The sequence below is a fragment of the Herpailurus yagouaroundi genome, unplaced genomic scaffold (genome assembly GCF_014898765.1).
Source record: "Herpailurus yagouaroundi ecotype Mexico unplaced genomic scaffold, PumYag 162, whole genome shotgun sequence".
Classification (NCBI taxonomy): domain Eukaryota; kingdom Metazoa; phylum Chordata; class Mammalia; order Carnivora; family Felidae; genus Herpailurus; species Herpailurus yagouaroundi.
The window spans coordinates 15,245,853-15,265,447 of record NW_024412403.1 but is presented as its reverse complement, the minus strand read 5'-3'; the positions used below and the strand labels follow the sequence as shown (position 1 = coordinate 15,265,447).

Genomic DNA, 19,595 nt, shown 5'->3' with positions numbered 1-19,595 from the left:
AAAGATCAAAACCTGAAACTAAAACAATGTTTCAGACTTTGTTTGCTTGTTTTAAACTCTGAAAACCCTTGTAGTATTCCAAAATATGGAAACTAAAGACATTGGGTTTTCAGGGTACAAAATGAAAAACAAAATCTAAAGCTGCTCCCCTTCACCTTTATGCAATCGATGGTCTTGTTTAACGACACAGGCTTTTCTAGAAAAAGATGATTGGGATTAGGGTGGAGTATTTGAAATGCTCAGAGGCGAAAGATGTATGTTTCAAAAGCAACAAATAGCCCAGTTAGGCAAATATACAACACAGAATCTAAGAAAACAAGATAGTACAAAAAAATGGAAAATTATTTTCTCAACAGTAGTCATATATATAATCATGAAGCACTGACTTCAGGACATAATAATTTTATTCTGTGTTTGCTGTAAGAAAAAAAAGTGTTTAAGACCAACAGCTCTGAAACCCAAATTATCATGGTGGACAGGCTACAATATTCGTTTATTGATGACCCTATAGAAGGTCAATTTATCTATCTTAAAGTTTACCTGAAAGACACATTATTTAAATTTGATGTCTCAAAGAGCTTTATTTTTTTCTCCTTTATTTCTATTTTTCTCTTTTTATTGCTGTGGTCAATATTTAATATTTGTAGCCTTGTTCTCCAGTGCAGACAAATGTGTATCATACATTCGTGAATTTGATGTGATGAATTTAGAAGGAGTTTTTGAGCGAAACTTTGGCCATGCTTCTGTGTTTCATCCACACAGATGTGAGATGCCCTTTTATTGAAGGAGATATCTTGCTTGGGTTTCCTAATTTCATAGAAGGACCTCATCCCTATCTTCTGATGTTTTTGGTCTCTCGTTATCCAGAAGTGCACACTTCAGTACAATTTCCTACCCCTTCAAATTTCTGTGGCTAGCTTTCCAGTAAAACTCAGATTCAAGAAGCAATAACGATGAACACTTGTGAAATGATATGCAGTTTTTCCATTCTCCTAGAAATTATCACTTTGGGATCAAACCAAATGACTTGAGAGTTCCATATCTGCACGTTCTGCAGAATTGTTTTTTTTTTATTTATATATGAAATTTATTGTCAAATTGGTTTCCATACAACACCCAGTGCTCATCCCAAAAGGTGCCCTCCTCAATACCCATCACCCACCCTCTCCTCCCTCCCACCCCCCATCAACCCTTAGTTTGTTCTCAGTTCTCAACAGTCTCTTATGCTTTGGCTCTCTCCTACTCTAACCCCCCCTTTTTTTTTTCCTTCCCCTCCCCCATGGGTTCCTGTTAAGTTTCTCACATCAAATAATAATTAAAACAATGCAGAATTGTTTTAATTATTATTTGATGTCTTGTCATAGAGTTATGTTGAGCACTTTCAGAAACAAATGTATGTGATATACTACTGATTTCATCAACAGGATGTTGTCTACAATATCACACTATTCTCTTCCTCGAGATCACATGGTGAATTTATTTCTTTCATATTTTTTCATCTAAAACACCTGTAATTCGTCTAGGCAACTCGACTCTCTGAATTTTATGATTTGTCCTGTTTCTCTTCTTATTCCAGCTACTAGAAAGTTCAGATAAAATTTTCTGGTCCACTTTTGGCATCTTTTGCAGGACGTCACCCCTGCCATTCTCTTATTTGGCCTTTACCTTTATTTTCATCATTGCATTTGTATCAGGTTATAATTATCTGTATTTCTGTAAGCCTTTTGAATGGTTTTTGTAGTAAGACAAGCTATAAATAAAAGAATGAAAAAATGAATAAGCAAATGATGAAGAGTGTGTGAAAACAAATGAAAACTTCATCCTCCAAAGGGAGAAGGGAAGGTCAAAATTCACAAACCCTCAAAACCCAGCAGTCAGGTTGAAAGATTATTTCATATGGAAAAAAAAAAAGGCAGGATAGACTTTAGGAATAGTGCAGTGAACTGAGTTTGGCGTGCTTTCCAGGAATTGTTTACTTATTTGTTTTTTTTTTTATAAGCATCACATTAATCATTCTGTGATGATGTTATGTGTGATACAGAGGTGGGAGAATGCATCTCAGAAATTCCATACCGCGGACGGCCTTTCTGATTTCTTATGACATTTGCAAAAAGTGAGTGATAGATGTTATTCCTGAGTGTTCTTCCCTTGTATGCAAATGCATTTAGCCTAACTGAAGGCTAACACTCGCTAGAATTAAACCCAGGTAATGAAAATATAATATTAGTCCACACTAATCATTCTAAAGTGTTATGCTATATCCCACTCATTTGCAATGGCTATTTTAATTGTTTTTCTAAGAGTCTTTGCAGATGAAGACATTCTTGCATGCTCAACTAACTGGAAGACAGGTTGACCAGAAGTACCTACATAACCCAAAGCTTGAAAACAATCTCAAGATACATGTGGTTTGACACATTTTTGTTAGGATTTCTCTACGGATATTTTCCCCAGATGTTGGGATCTCCCTGGATTTTAATCTTTAAATAATTATCAGCATCTAGGCTGTACTTCATCCCCATTTCCCTTGTCTGCTTTTTTTTTTTTTAAAGACATCACTCAAAACCTTCTCTAAAAGAGCATCCAGATTGAACTCATTAGTTCTGTGATCCTTATGTTCTGAAACTTTTATGTATTTTATTAGCTGATCATAGTTTCTCATTCATTCAAATATAGGTTTTTAAGAATCTTCAAATGAATTGTATGAGAAAACCGCACTTTCAAGAAAATAACATTGAGATGCAGGTTATGAATTGTGGCTCAGCTACTAAGTCTCTATCTCTGTTTAGTTCCTGGGGTCTCAGAGTTCTCATCTATCAATGACAAAGTTGGATGTTAAGATCTTTGAGTACCCTACTGGTCTTAAGCACCATTTAAAAAAGTATCTCTGTATTTATTTATATGATTTTTATTTGTATATTTTATGTGTATATGTGCCTTATGAAGAATATGTTTCTATTTTTTGTACTTATATGCATTCTACAGCATGTTCTAAGAGATTTTCGGTCTCCTTTCTCTCTCCTTATCTCCTAGCTATCATTCCTAGAAAAGTATCCCAATATCATTCCTAGAAGAGTATGCATATATTAAACTAATAATGAACAATAATTTATAACAAATTTTTAGTATTTTTCTAATATGTACTTATCCCCATTGTTCTTCCCTAGTTAATTATAGCTTTATATGTGAGGTTGTTTTGCCATTTAGAATAAAGACAAACAAAAACAAATAGGAATTTTAATATATGTATTTGTATATGAATATATATATTAAATAGTATAATATATTATATATGTAGCATTGTATATTGTAATGTGTACACTAATATATTTAATAATATGTGTATTCAATACATATAATATATACTAATTATATAATATTATGATAGAACATATAATAATTACATATATATGTGTATATATATAAAGAGAGAGGGAGAGAATTTAGTTTTAAAAGCTTAGGATTGCAAAAGACAGAAAACTGAAATTTCAAAAGTTTACTCACATTGTTGCTTCCATTGTTGTTGTCATCTTAATTTTATTTTATTTTTTATGTTTATTTATTTATTTTGAGAGAGAGCGTGTACACACACACACACACACACACACACACACACGAGTGGGGGAAGGGCAGAGAGAGAGAGAGGGAGAGAGAGAATCCCAAGTATATTCCATGCTGTCAGCACAATCCCAGTGTGGGGCTCGATCCCACAAACCACGAGATCATGACCTGAGCCCCAAATCAAGATTCCGGTGCTTAACCTACTGAGCAACCCAGGTGCTCCTTTGTTGTCTTCATTTTAAAAACTCTGCTTTAAATACCACCATTGTGTTTGCAGGCTGAAGCTCAGAGTTCAGATTAATCCAGCTCTCTGCTTCCCCTTCTTGTACTTTGGGGGATAAGAGGCCAGTAGAGCCCCCTCGGACACTGTGTACTCTGGGAGAGCACAGAGCACACCTGCCTCGAGGTGCATGAAGGAGAACTCAGATAGAAGCTTTGTACGCTTGAACAGAAAGGGTCTGAGATAACAACCAGGCTGGGAAGTAACTTGCTGCTGGAGATTCTTCCTTAATGCTGTCTGGGTAAACAGCCCACTTGCAAGACTAGTCTCAGAGGGTCAGCAGCCCCAGAGTGAGCCAAGGTGGGCTCCCCAGTTAGGGTGTAGGCAGCAGATGCATAGAGTTAGAAGCCAATACCCAGGATCAGACAATACAAGCTTCACCCAGGGGATGTCCTGGAGGGATGATAGCAAATGCCTCTTGCCTAAAGAGAGGAGTCTTTGATCCCTGTATGGGGAAAGAAGAAATGAGATTCCTAAAAAATTTACATTTTAAATTGCAAGTGAAGACTTTGATGTAGTCCTGTTGGAAAAGGGGGCTTGTGTGCATAGTTAAATTTAATTTCAGGGAAATGAACAATGTTGCATTTGCACACACGTGATGCCGTGGCTATAAATGCTGAGTATCATGGGGTTACGTGGCTTTGTGCAGCATCTCAGTTCAGACCAAGGACAATACGGCACAGCCAACACTGTAGAGGGAACACAGATCTGGAAGGGACTGGCTGGTGCACCCAGGCACCTATTCACCACCAGCTCCCTTCTGACAGAAAAGGGAATAGATCTACTAAAAAGTTACGTGACACGGCCAAGCTAAGGATCACTGGGGCTAGAACTGTGCCAAACTGCATGCCAATGACTGCTAGGTTAATCTAGAAACTACAGAATGGTGACCTTCACCAATCATTTTTAAATTGGGCAAAGAACAAGAACATTAATAGGAATCGGAGTGAAAGAAAAAGTCACCATCTTAGCAAAACAAATGGGCTTCCCTTTTCTACATTCATTCTCCAGTAGTTCTTATCTATAAGCAAGGATGAATTGCATACATTCTCAATCCAAAGTACGTAAAACCATGTACTATGGTCTGCACCATTCTCTAAGCATTTTCCATCTTTAACACATAAATTTCATCATAAAATTATATTTAATAGATCTTTCTTTCTTGGGCTTATTCTATTCTTTTCCTAGCTATTCCCTCCTGTTGAACATTTAAATGATTCACAATTGCAAATAACGGCTCTTGCCAATTCAGTGAACATGTATAGAAACAGCCTTAGGGTTCAAATATATACTGAGAACAAAAGAAACACACACTACCCAGAATTCAAAAGGCAAATATTGCCTTTAGACTTGAAAGATGGCTCTAACTGACTAATTCATTTTTAGGAGATGAAGTACAATAACATCTTATACAATATAAACACAGGTCACTGGAATGCAACTTCTATTTATGGATTGCCAAACTATGTAATCCAACAGTTTAGAAGTTTAAAATTAAAAAAAAGAAAAAGAAAATCCTTAAAAGTTGCCCTGGAATCATCATAAAAAAAATCACTGATTTTCACCGTGCTTTCCCCAGTTTGAATTATGAAGTATTTTATTGTCCCTAGGAATTAAGTATTGATTTTCTGAGGGCCTATTTAGATAATTTTGCTAAGAGAAGAAATCCACACAAATAGTTTGCTATGAGTATTAATTCAAAGACATTAGCACTGAATACCTCTACCAGAGTATGTCACAATGCCTGAATCGATATTCAAAATTAAATTATGTTTAATTAAGTACAAAAGGCATAGAATAGTAACTAGATGCTAATGGATAGAAACAGTGAATGGCTGACTTTCTACAAAGTTACTGACGAATTCTAAAGAAGACCTATAACCATCATATGTATCAATAACAATTTTTATATAAAGTTTATTTCTTTCATGATTTTTCCAACATTAGATGCTGTATGTCTTTTTTATGATACTCTAGAAAACTTTTTATGTAGCTATTACATGGAATTGACAATCATTTTTCTATTTCCCTTGATACAATTAGTTACAGATCTTTATGTACTGCAGAATAAGTAGAAATAGTAACAAAGATGTGGGTTTTTTGTTTTTGGTTTGTAATACACCTTATTTCTTTATTTTTAGAACAATTTTAGATTTACACGAAACTTGTGAGGGTTGTACAGAGTTCCTATATACTCTATTTCCAGTTTCTCCTTGTTAACACCTTTTTATATGAGGATGGTGCATTTGTTAAAAATAATGAAGCAATGTTGATACACTATTAGAAGTAATATCGATCTTGATTCAAATGTCCTTAGTTTTCACCTAATGTCCTTTTTTTTTTTTTTTTTTTTTTCTTTTCTTATTTCAGGGTCCTATTCAGAACTCCATATTACAGGGACTCTGGCGTGGGTCAGTTGGTTAAGCATCTGACTCTTGATTTTGGTTCAGGTCATGATCTCACAGTTCGTGAGTTTGAGTCCTGCGTCGGGCTCTGTGCTGACTGTGCAGACCCTCCTTGGGATTCGCTCTCTGTCCCTACCCTGCTCACGTGCTCTCTCTCAAATAAATAAACTTAAAAAAAAACACAACACATTACACCTCTTTGTCGGCTCTCCACAGGCTTCTTTAGGCTGTGACAGTTTTCCAGACTTTGTTTTTTATGACTTGGCAACTGACAAGTATTGGTCAGGTATTTTCTATTAGTATTTGTCTGATGTTTTTCTTGTGATTAGAGTGGGGGTTGGGATTGGGGGAGAAAAACCAAGTAGATAAGTGCTATTTGCCTCAAAGGTAGATGCTGTCAACACAATTCATCACTTGTGACGCTGGCCTTGGTCACCTGGCTCTTCTGTGCAGGGAGATTTCTCTCTTCTTGTCTATTTATTTATTTATTTATTTAATCATTTACCTATATCAGTATGGACTCGTGGGTATTTATTTTATAATTTGGCTTATAATCTAGTACTTTTTAAAATTTTGCGACTCAAATTGTAACAGTTTTGGCCATTGGGAGCTGGGTACTTGGTGTCTGTGTCCTTTTAACATATTCCCATCGGGGCACCTGGGGGGCTCAGTCGGTTAAGCGGCCGACTTCAGCTCAGGTCATGATCTCTCAGTCCGTGAGTTCGAGCCCCGCGTCGGGCTCTGTGCTGACAGCTCGGGGCGGGAGCCTGTTTTGGATTCTGTGTCTCCCTCTCTCTCTGCCCCTCCCCTGCTCATTCTCAAAAATAAGTAAACATTAAAAAAATTTTAAAAATAAATAACATATTCCCATCAATGGGATTTTTTTTTGAGTGCTCCCATACTTTTCCGGCTCATCTTGTACATTTCTCCTTCAGTCCCCAAATTGTCCATTTCTCCAGGTGTACCTGGGTGCAAGGTGTGCTCACTTCTACCAGGGTGTCACTGTCTCTAGGCCCTCTCAACTGGGACATGTATGCATGTGTGCACCACCCCATTTTGGGGTTGCCTCAATCAGTCGAATAAGCCTTAACATGGTCTATAATCTTAGACTTGTTCAGTGTAATAAGTAACGCATTGTATTAAATTTCCATTGTGCATTTTAAAGGAAAATAGTAAGTACTAATGAATTACAAGTCTCTAACCTGATAACTGATGATAATAACCACAATTAATCATTAGATTTCTATGAAATGAAAATGGACATATAGAATTCTAATACAAAAATCTGCATTGTTGAGCTCCTTTTGGAACATTATTCAGTAGAAATTTTAAAGAGTACTCATAGACTTTTGTATGTTGTTGTATTTTGTGTTTTGTTTTCGTAAGTCAGGACAGCAATAAACTAGTAATTCATCAGAAGACATAAAACAGGATAATCTTTCAAATGTATTTAGCAACTAACGTACCGACTGATATATGAAGGATTTAGAGGGCTAAAGAAAAGTGTTTTCACTATTGTAGAGTGTTTCTGTGAGATTGATTTGTGGTCAGTAGGAGTATACTCTTCATTTAATCAATGTCCTTGCCTCTTAATTCCACTTTCTAACTAATTGTACATTGTATTTAATAAATATGTTAACATAGCATTAGACAAAATTAGATGCTTTAAAAAAAACCTTAAAATTTTTTATAAGAACAAAAAGAATAAACTATCATTTAAGTGATTTGGGGAAGTTAAAGATTTTTATTTTTTAGTAGTTCATAAATAACATAGATACAAAATCAAATATTTTTACCTGTTTGTTTTATCCTCCAGGATAAACCATTTTTCCATTTGATTTATTATTACTAATACTATAATGTTGATGTAATAAGATTACAGGTTTTTCCAATTTGATATGACAGCTTGATCTCAGCAGTAAATCAAGACAAACTTACAAAGTTTTTGTAGCTGGTATACATTTCTTTTTACTTTAAAAAGAAATTTTCATTTCTCCATGAAAATTGATCATTGAAAAAAATCAGATATGCATTTAAAAAGAAATAAGTAGGTTGAACTTTAAATAAAGATAGACTTTTAATTTACTACAGATTATAGTCTTGGAAAATATATTATAAATTTAATATTTTTCCATTTAAAACCATGTTAAAAAGTAAGTGTAGTGAAAAAAATCAGGAAAATTGTCCCATATCACATTTTGCAGTAATAAAAATAACATACCTTTCAGGATAGGTAATGTGGTTTTAAAAATGTTTTCAATATAATAAAGAACAACAAGTATCCAAACATTTAGATGTAAAATTGACCCTTGAACTACACGGGTTTGAACTACGTGAATCTACTTATATGCAGATTTTCCCCATATACACAGTATAGTACTATAAATGTATGTTCTCTTATTATTTTCTTAATAAGCTTACTTTATTAGACTAGCTTACTTTATTATGAGGATACAGGGTGTAATACATATGACTACAAAATCTAAACTCGTCAACTGTTTATGTTTTCCGTCCGGCTTCCGGCTTACAGTAAGCAATTAGTAGATAAGTTTTGGGGGAATCAAAAGCTACGTGAGGATTTCCAACCACCCTGTGGTCGTTGCCCCTAACCTCTTGTTCAAAGATCAATTTTACAATTTAAGCTTTGTAAAAAAGTTCTGAAGTAGAGTGGACAGCATTTTAGTTAGACCTGAAGAAGCACTAGGTGTGCGGTCATGTGAGTTATGTGAGCATTGAAAATTTCAGCGATTGTATTGGCCAGTGTTTCCTCAGATACGTTCTGAGAACAGATATGTTCAGTGAGACATTAATAGCTGTGATTCAAGTTAAGAGTCCTCTGATAAGGAAAATGTACGAAACGCTGGAGTCAAAAAAAAAAAAAAAAAAAAAAAAAGAAAAGAAAAGAAACAGGTTTCTTCGTGCAGAATCACAAAAAGCTTTTAATATAAACTTGTCTCCTGAATCTCTAAAGGACAGCATTTCTCCACACTTAGCCACACAAATAAATTATTTTACAGCACAAAATTCCTTCCCTGTTCATTAACAGGGAGAAAGAAGGGGAAGTGCTTTGGTCAACTCTACCATATGACGGTCATTTTACATACGATGTCGCATTTCATTTTTGCCACAAACCCATGAGTCTGTGGTTGTTTCTGCTTCTCTATCTAACAAAACAGCCCCCTCCTCAACATTCTCCCCACATTAGCAATCTTTTCAAGGTCAGCCAATTAGGAAAAGGCAGTTAGGAAAGAGAGTTCCTTTCTACCTGGAAGTCTCCAATCTTTCTTCTAGGAGAAACAACTTCTGGAAAATTCTAGAACATAGATGATATTTTCTACATTATATGGTTATCAGTGGAACAACAGAAGGGTATTAAGAGGCTATGGGAAATCACCACCACCAGACTATCTCCATCAATTCTCCCTCAAAACCATTTCGATGAAGTGAACAATCTGCTTATAAATGGTGTGTTTTCTAGGCTTTCCCTCCAACTGGATTGCCTTCCTTAACCCCCTCTTAAAGAGAAATTATGGAGAATCAAATAACAATGCCAACTTTTCTCTTTGCTAACTGCCTACAATATACTCAAATATAAATTACTTTAACTTTGATTGATGCGGTTATCCCTGAGTCACTGAGAGTAACAGCTCACCTATGTTTGATCTCAGCTTAAATGGTTATATAACTGCACAGATAAGTCCATACACAATACAACATACTTTAATGCAAGGAGCTTGAAACTTGAGATCAGAATAGCTAGCTTCAAGTTCTTGACTTTCTAGTAACCAGCACTTGAACTTAGGCAAAGTTACCAAGTCATGGTCTTCTCATCAAAAACTGGTGATCAGAAACCATACAGGAAAGGCAGCTACAGTTCAGGTTTATGTAGGATAAACACTGGGCTTGTAAAATTAATATTACGGAAAAGAAGAATCATGCAGATAAAACAATATGGTAAGAGGTCTGCATGTGTGCAGAAATATGTTCATATCAGCCAGTCTCTTTTCATCATGCTCTCAGACCATTTCTCTCTCAGATTTTTCAGGGACCGATGGACTTCTCAAGTTGATGTTAGGAACACTCTCTGTCAGGGTGAAATCGACCTCAGGCCAAACAGATCTCCCTAAGAGCTTCTGTTCTAGGTTTGGCAGAATGAACCCACTCTGTCCTCTGGGCCTTTGTGGGCTTGAACTTATTCTATGTTGACAATTCCTTTCATATAATAAATCGATGGCACAAGATTAATTGAAAACTCTTCGAGAGTAACATTTGGAATTAAGTAAAACGTGTCTGCATTGAAGTCCTAATGAAAAACTTCAGCGGTTACATACAGCATACACCATCAGAATACATGCTTCCAGGGGGAGGTGTGTTTATCTGTTTTGTTCACTGTTGTGCACACGGCCTCTATCTAGAATTATGTCTGGCCCATGGTAGAGGAATAAGCACATAGTGAAGATCTGCTGAGTGAAGAATGAATATTAAAAGAAGGAAGGAATTCGTGGCTAATGAATGAGGTTGTGAGTTTTCTACACTCACAAGCAAAAACACAAACAAATATACACGAAGCAAAGTTTGGAACTTTGGGCCTCCTTAGGGGTAGATATTAAAAAAATGATGTTATGGCCAACTTGATAATTAAAATCCATTTAGATCTGTCTTAAGGAAATAAAATCATCTGGACAACTATATTGTCATTTAACTTTCCATGCTATCGATATAAATTTCCACAATATTTCTCTTTATTTACCATATTTGATTACATAATAGTAATATAGTTTTTAGTGGTTTGCATATCACAAAAATTGTTTCTTTGATCCCCTCCCTATGAAACAGGAAAGGCGGACAGCATTACTGCTAATTCAGAGGAGTGATCTGGGCTCAGAAATATTAAATGTGTAATAAAAAATATAACACATTTACTATTGAGTCTGTTCAGAAAGAGAATGACAATAATAATAATAATGTAAAAATAAAACCACAAAACAATTATAATGCAATTAATGTATGCATATACTGCTGAGAGCACTTTTATATTCTGTTTTTTGTACTCTTATTAACGTCACTATGAGGTTGCAATTGTTTAATGGGATTTTTTCAGATACAAAATGTAGGCCTGGTGAGATTGAACAACTCTGGCTGACATAGCCATTGAGTCCTGGAGCGGGGACCCAAACTTGTGCTTTGTGACAACAAATCGTGTCAGAAAGCCTGGTTCCCACCACTTAACTCTCAACTCTATGCTTTTACCCCCACCTCTTTGACTGTGTATGTTGACATGATATGTAAAAATATAGTATATAAATATTTCTTTCTGTTATGATTATTATTACAAGTACGATGCATCTGTCCAAGAAATTTTTTCCTTTCCTTTCCTTTCCTTTCCTTTCCTTTCCTTTCCTTTCTTTTCTCCTCTTTTCTATTTTCAACTAATGGAGGTGTGCCATTGTCAACTAAGGTCATCCAGACCCTGCTGTAACTATTAGGTACAGGTTGGTTGGCCATGTGATTCTGAAGCTCAAGTGTGTGTGTGTTGTGTGTGTGTGTGTGTGTGTGGCGGGGGGGGTGGTTAGATACACAGAGATTAACTGGTTGTTAACATACACCATATGTATACAGAGAAGAAAGGATGATCCAGCATCCCCTAGGGAATTCCCAGCAGCTAACCATATTTCCCTTCGATGCAGGTTGCTGGGCAACCTCTGGAGGGTAGTGGTAATGTTTGGGGAACCTACATCCCATTGGACCCCCTTCATGTCTCTAATCTGTGACATGAGGTTGTAAACTTTACAAAGGATAGCCACAGTATGTGTGATAACCATGCCTATGTGCATATTAAATGACCTCGTTAATATTTAGCAGGCATGAATTTTATCTTAAAGTTTATACCTTTCATTCATTTTCCTCAATAGCTGAAATTTAAGCAGACACTCACAAGAAAAGTAGACCACCAATTAATTTATTGAAGCATTCAAATGCCTTTTCATATACGCACAGTGCAAGGCGCCTAACATTAATGGTCTACTTTGGATATGTTAAGTTACTGGAAAACACGGAAGTCAATAATCAAGAGCCCCTTTTTGTTGGTTGGTTGGTTGGATGGTTTGTGGTTTGTAGGAAAGAGAAAAAGGATAAGAGATAAAAAAAAAAAAGAACACATTTTAATTCTTCTCTTTGCTTCCCCCCTACCTGCTCCTCACACACTTTACACACTTGCTTAGTCCCTAACTCCTTTGATATTTTGTATTCCGTGTTGGACTTGGCTGACATAAGAAACTCCCTGTAGAGAGGCAGGTTGCCTCTGAGCTAAGGCTGGTTTCCATGGTGCTGAAATGTCCACTTAAAAGTAAGCACAGTCCTGAGGTACATACACGTAGTGCTTACACCAACCACAGGTCACTCAGAGCCAGAAGGAGTAAGACATTTGTACTGCACATAAACAGCATCAGGCCATGCAATTTTACTTTATTTCAGCTCCCATTTGGAAAAAAGAAATCTCATTATCCTGTACCATATATTTTAAGGTCAGTGAATCATGTTGGGTTGTTCTCACTTTGAAAACCACTTTTAAATGGATGAGTGTAATTGCTTGTAAATACTCAGATCTGTGAACAAATATGTTTTAAAACATCCTTTTCCACCCCTTCTGGGAATTCCTTTAGATTTGGGGAATGCAGGGGAGGAAAATGCTACCTTAAATTTGTTATACAGGAAGGAGGGCTATTGGCTGCAATAGCCTGTTCTAGTATGTCAAGATTTCCCTCTCTCTCTCTCTCTCTCACACTTTTTAGATTTGTCTCCTTTAAAATATGTAAGGTATAAGCAAAACACCAATTAAGTTATTAGGTGTTGGAAATTGTAACGCATTCATCGTTTATTTAGTATTGTTCAAAGAAATTTTGTTATTGGATTGTGGAGGGCTGATTGCATCCATGGTGGGGGGGGGACAGGATATTAAGGCTACAACATACTTCAGGTGAAGGGTATTTTAGATACAAGTAGTATTTTCTTTTTGTACAATGAATGCTTTAGAACTCTTTTAATGGACAGTCTAAATTATCCAAAAATGCACATTATCATTATCTGTAATCTAGAAAAATATATCTGCAGTAAAAATTAGTATTAGGGATCTTTTTTGAAAATTAGATCCCACATGTCTGGAGAAAATGCATTTCATAGTAGTAAATTTCTATATATATATTTTTTTTTAACAAAATAGTCATGTTGAGTGACAAGAACTAGTTTCTGAATCTTTGGAAAGAGGTTTGCTAATTGCAGGCCAGCATCAGTAAAGTTATTGAGAAATTTCAGCTGCTCAGGGGCCTCGCTGGGTGGAATGCTCTACACTGTTCCATGCACATCCTGCAGATCCTGTGGGTTCCTGGAAAGGGTGTGAATTAGAAACCCTTAGAACTCAGGACTTCACTCTTGCTACCTCCAGTGGGAGACTGGAAAAGCTGGGAGGCCCATGTGGTGTCTCAGCTTCACCTGTGGCTCTCTGTGTGTGTGTCTAAGAGGCATAGCTGATTGGGGAAGGAGGAGGGCAAGCTGAGACTAAGGGAATAGAGATTGGGTTTAGTCTGGAAGGGAGAACATTAAAGGCAAAGAGGTTTTTCACCCCACCACCTCCACCCTAACAGCCTAGAAATCGCTCAGTGTCTCCACTACACCGCGGTGGGCACTGTGCCTGTAGGTATAGGAATCCACACCCTAGCAAAGTACCCACCCCCTTCCAATGTCCTTGCCTTTTGCTCTTTTTTAGGCTGCCCCAGGGCTCCTACACTCAGCCTCCCAGTCTCTTTTTATCCCACCTGAGAACGAAGTCCAGAGTCTTCCAGGGAGTTATTTTGACGGGGGACTGGACCATTCTCAGTGGCCCGCAGGCGTGGCATGGGGATCAAATGGGGCGCTTAGGTGCCTGTTCCTGGTGTTGGCTGACTGTTCTCTCCCCTCCTTGAACTCTCGGCCACAGAGCCAGATCCGGGCTCTGCCCCGCACTGGTGGAACCCTCCAGACTTTGGAGGCTCCATGTAGAAGAACGCAACTTGGGGACGAAAACTTGGAAGCTCGGGGTTAGCCGGCTGTGGGAAGTCCCCGCGGTCCCCACATTTTACTCTTGAGATACGGACATGCCTTTGACTACCCGGCGCCCGGGTTGCCAGGGACCCGGAATGCGCATCTGAACCGCCCGACGGCCACCCAGACGGCCGGAGAGCGCATCTCCGCGCCCGAAGCAACTGGCTGCAGCCGCGCGCGACCCCGCGCCCGGAGTGGGGTGCCCGCCCCGGAGAGCCTGGCCCCCTGCACTCCTGCCCGCGTTCCCGCAGCCCGGATTGAAAAAACCCGCCAACCGTCCCTGGCGGGGAAGCCCGGCACTCGCCGGGAAGGCAGCAGTGACGCGGCTTCCCCTTTCCCGGAGCCTCCCGTGCGCGCTGCCCTCGCCACCCCCGGGCTCTGCCCCTGCGCCGGCGCGCGCTGCCACCCCGGGACCCGCTGCCCTCGCGCCGGCCCAGGGAGCGGCCGCGTCCCGCGAGCCGGCGGCCCGGAGCGCTCCCCGGGGCTCACTCACCGATCCTGAGTACTTGCGGGGCGGTCTGGGGGAGGACGCAGCAGAGGAAATAGAGGAGCGCCCAGCCTGTGTCCCTGGTCCGGAGCCCGGGCTGGGCGAGGAGTGCGCGGCTCTCCATCTTCTCGGCTTCTTAATTCCTGCCGAGCCCCAGCCGCGGCCGCACGCCCGCCAGATGCAGCGCTACCGGGCCGGCTCCCTGCCTCATCCTCCCTGGGATGCTCGGCGGCGGCACCCCTGAGCGCTCCCCCCCCCCCCGGAGAGATTTCGAGGGCGCGGGCGTGGGAACACGGAGCTGGCTGGCGACGCGGGGCTCGCTCGGGGCTCCTCGCTTCAGCCGCTAGCCCATCACCGCTGCTGCTCCTCCTTCGTGGGCCGCGGACGGCGGAGGACCGGCGCGCTTCTGCTCCCGGAGCCCAGAGACCAGCTGGGGAAAGTTGATGTCCCAATTTGCGGGCACGTCTTCCTCATTCGTCCTCCGGTCCGATGGAGAGTGGCGGGGGGCGGGGGACGGGGGGCGGGGGTTAGGGGGGGTAGGGGGAGGAGGCAGCCAGAGAAGGAGAGGAAACGGGGAACGAAGGCGGAGGAGGATGGAGAGAGGGGACTGGGTGAGTTGGTGCAGGGGCTCTGAGCAGGCAGGATGGGCTCCAGCAGGTTAACTGGGATCGGAGCCACGCTCTTGCCTCTCTCAGTCCTTGCTTTCCTCCTCCCCTCGCTGGCCCCACCCTTGATTTACTGCCCGCCCCAACACCAGCGATCCAGACACTCACGCGCGCGCACACACACACACACACGCACGCAGTCTTCCCTTGCCCTCAACTTTGCGCTGTGCTGCTTGGAAAGTCGATTGAGCGTTACATACTCGAGACCGAGAAAATCTTATCTACTGGTCGGAACCGAGGCAGTTTCCGCCGTGCGCTGTGAGTGGTAGAAAGGCCTTCTTGGTAGTGTCCCTGCGCGCCCGTTAGGGGGTCGTGGGGATGCCCAACTAGGACTCTTCCCATCACTAGGTGGAGAATCGCCTTCTCGGACGCGAGTATCTCAGAGAATAGCAGAGCTGCTGTTTTAACTCCGGCGAGGATGAAGAGGAAGGAGAAGAAGGGGGGGGGGGGTGCCTCCCGTACTCTGAGATTAGAGTGGCTTCTTTCCTATTCAGACCGGAGATAATCTCTTGTAAAATTGCTTCGCTTCCATTTACAGATGCAGAACTGCGAAAGGGGCAGATTCCAGCGCCCCTCCTTTTCTTGATTTCTTTTGACTGCCACGTTCGAACGCTGGAAGACAGTCTATTTTAGCAATGTAGGTTTGGAGACTATTTCTCGTAGAAGGACAAGGACAGTTCCCTGGGGAAATCATCAGCATTTGATCATTTTGGCTTAATTTCCTTTGAGCTTTCTGGGGAATGTTCTATATAAATGTTTGCTGGCTGTGCATTAACATTCATAGAGATTTTTTTTTTTCCTAAGTATGGATTTTGGAGGACTGACCTAAACGGAGTCAGTCTATCTTAAAAACATGTCCACAGACATACCAACCTAGAATAGGAAAGAAGTACAAAACAGACCTAATGTATCTTAAGGTGCATTCATTCATTCATTCATTCACCCAATACCTGAGTATCTTGTATGTGGTGTCAGAAAGCATACTTTTTCTGGGGGGGGGGGGGAGAGAAAGTGAGAGAGCACAAGTAGGAGAGAGGGACAGAGGGATAGAGAGAGAGAATCTTAAGCAGGCTCCATGCTCAGCCCAATACAGGGCTTCCTCCCAAGACCCTGGGATCATGACCTGAGCCAAAATCAAGAGTTAGAGGCTCAACCGATTGAGCCACCCAGGTGCCCCTAGAAACCATACCTTTTACTAAAGACCCTATAGTGGGCAAAACGCATCACCCATCCTCCAAGGTTGATTATAACCCCACTGCTGGAAGCTAGTCAGCTCCTATGCCAAGTAGTGGGATGAGAGTTGCCAAAACAGAACACATCCACAGATAAGAAGAGGGGTTCATCTAGGGGCAGCTGGGTGCTCAGTCAATTAAGCATCAGACTTTGACTCAGGTCATGGCCTCACTGTTCATGAGTTCAAGCCCCGTGTGGGGCTCTGTACTGACAGCTCAAGCCTGGAGCCTGCTTCAGATTCTGTATCTCCCTCTCTCTGTCTGTCCCTTCCCTGCTCACACACTCTCTCTCTCTCTTTCAAAAATAAACATTAAAAAAATTTTTAAAAAAGAAGAAAGGTTGATGTGGATTTAGGATTGCATCTCATGCATGGATTAATTAAACCAGAAAGTATTAGGAACATATGCTGGTTATTTTCAGAAATTTGAAGAGCTCTTATGTTAAAAGAAAGTAGTCTTAGCTTAGTTAAGTGAAAAGAAATATGAAAAATAAGAATATTGGATGGAAGTTGTAAGAAGAGTAAACTTCACCTGAATTTTTGAGGGGGGTACTGGCCATTGCTAAGTCAGGAAAGTGTCAAACAGTGGTGTGGCCTGCTTCAGAAAGAAGTCAGACTCTCTATTCATTCAATCACTCATTGGTTCATTCAATGCATATTATGTGCCTACTTTGTGGGAGGCATTGTGTCAAGCCCCTGAGACACAGCTGGAATATGGTTGCTGCTATGATGCAACTCTTAGTAAAGAAGTATGATGAGTTACAAAAAAAATGGTACTTTGGGCATAAATAAAAGGAGAAATCCAACCTCATATAGGAGTTTGGGAAGACCTTGATAAAGGAGTGATCCTTCAAAACTCTAAGAATGAGTAGGTTATACGTGATTACTAAGTGCTTCTTAGAGTGAAATAAATATAACAATTGCTAGAGGATTTATTTTGAAGCCTAAAGATTTGTGTTAAGTATGTGCAGTTGTCTGTTGTTTTCTTGCTACATCTGGTAAGGTTGCATCCCTAGATCTTGAGAAGCCAAAGTCTAGAATTAGGTCTGCTTTTGACCAAACAGGGTTTGAATCCTGCTTTTACCTAATTCTAGATTTGTAGCCTTGGTTCAATTACTTTATCTCCCTGTAGTAGAGATTGCTAATGCTTACCTATATCCATTTTTCTTCTTCCCAGGCACGTTAAAGTCTGTACCTTTCCAGTTAAGTGTAATCATGTGATCATTTGTGAAACGAAATGCGAGTGGAAGTGGTGTGTGCGTTTCTGGGTGAAAAAGAAGACAGTGAAAGACCTCACATGGCCCTTCAGCACACTCCTCTCCTGGAAGAGTAACCCTGAAAGCGACAGGATGTAGAGGACAAGACGAAAGGAGCCTGGATCCCAGAATCACATTATGAAAAGGAGGTGCTCTAAATAGTTGTCAGACCAGCAACAAACTGGCAACAAATCAGTAACAAACCAATTTTATGCCCATTAAGACTTTGAGGTCTGGGGGTGCCTGGATGGCTCACTCTCTTAAGTGTCTACCTCTTGATTTTGGCTCAGGTCATGATCTCATGGTTCATGGGATTGAACCCTGCACCAGGGTCTACACTGACAGCATGGGGTCTGCTTGGAATTCTCTGTCTCCTTCCCTCGCTGTCCCTCGCTCCCTCTCCCTCTCAAAATAAATAAATTAACTTAAAAAACAAAAGATTTTGAGGTCTGTTTGTTACTGCAACATGACCTAATCTACACTGACTGATACACCTTCTAAGACTCGATATCTTCATTTGTAAAATGAAAAAAATAATAACACAATAGGGCCATTGGAAGATTATATTAAGTACTGCTTATAATGTATTTTCCAAAGCCCTTGTTACTCAGCATGATTAGTTCATTTGTGGTAATTACTTTTTTGGTTAAAGGAATCCATACATACATTTCGAGTTTAAATATGCCTCACAGGGCAGAGACCAACTTGTCTGGTGGGAAATGTGTTAATAATAGTGATTCAATTAACAGCATGGTCATAAGATTTGGTCCAATACTATTTAAGGAAATTTTATTACTTTTATTATTTTTGTTACAGTTCCTTTTTGATTGGTAGAGCTCTTAGAAAGATTGCATTTCCTAAAATAGGTTTTTAAAGGATACGTGACACACTTAAGTTACTTTTCTGTATCATTTGTAAAATTCTGTAAAGCTTAAAACTGAAATTCATTTCCTTGTTAAAATGCTTCCCTTCACTGCTCATGTACACAGGCTCATGGTGTTGAGTTACTCATGACTGCTCAGCAGCTGCTGTTAATTTGTTTTGTGCTTTTGAGAAGGATTGTATTTTGTGTATATATGCGTCTAGTTATTTTTTGCTCAAAATGACTACGTTAATCACTTTTGATTCACATTTTTATAGTGCCCTCTTGAGAATAAAAATGCCCCATTGAATGCATACTGTCTTTTCCCCATTCCCCAAATGTTAAGCTTAAATCAATATAGTGTGGTTAATAATGAGCAGAAGAGTAATGAACAACATTGTGCTTCCTATGAGAGCTGATGGCATACTTAGATATTAATCCATTTAAAATCACTTAATTTTTAGAAGATAATTAGACACAACAAAAGAAGATAACTAGATACAAAGAAAAATAGCTTAAAATAAACTGAGGAACCCAGATGTTTTATAACTGTGCTTTCAAAATGTAGTGAGTATACTTGAGTGTACTTATGTTACCCAGGGCACTGAAAGTAAAAGGCTTTTAGAACCTCCTAGGTATGAGTAGCTGATTTAGGATCAACGTCCTCATTTGTAGCTATTTCTTTGTCTATATGTTTTCCCTAGGCGATGTTGTGTGTTTCCAAGACGTTAAATGCCTGTCAGCCAAAGATTCCCAAATTGTATCTTGTGCT

At 39.8% G+C, this 19,595-nt stretch overlaps 1 protein-coding gene across 6 annotated transcripts in view; it reads right to left on the bottom strand.

Moving 5' to 3' along the window:
* GRIK1 (glutamate ionotropic receptor kainate type subunit 1) overlaps positions 1-15,327 on the bottom strand; it is a 379,538-nt gene extending 364,211 nt beyond the window's left edge. For 5 of the 6 annotated variants that reach the window (XM_040484081.1, XM_040484082.1, XM_040484083.1 and 2 more), the window contains exon 1: positions 14,816-15,326. In XM_040484081.1, the coding sequence (XP_040340015.1) occupies positions 14,816-14,933 (118 nt within the window). In that variant the 5' untranslated portion in view covers positions 14,934-15,326. Of the gene's footprint in view, positions 1-14,815 lie in introns of all 6 variants that reach the window. The other variant, XM_040484086.1, reaches the window with a different exon arrangement.
* Positions 15,328-19,595: the final 4,268 nt, after the last annotated feature.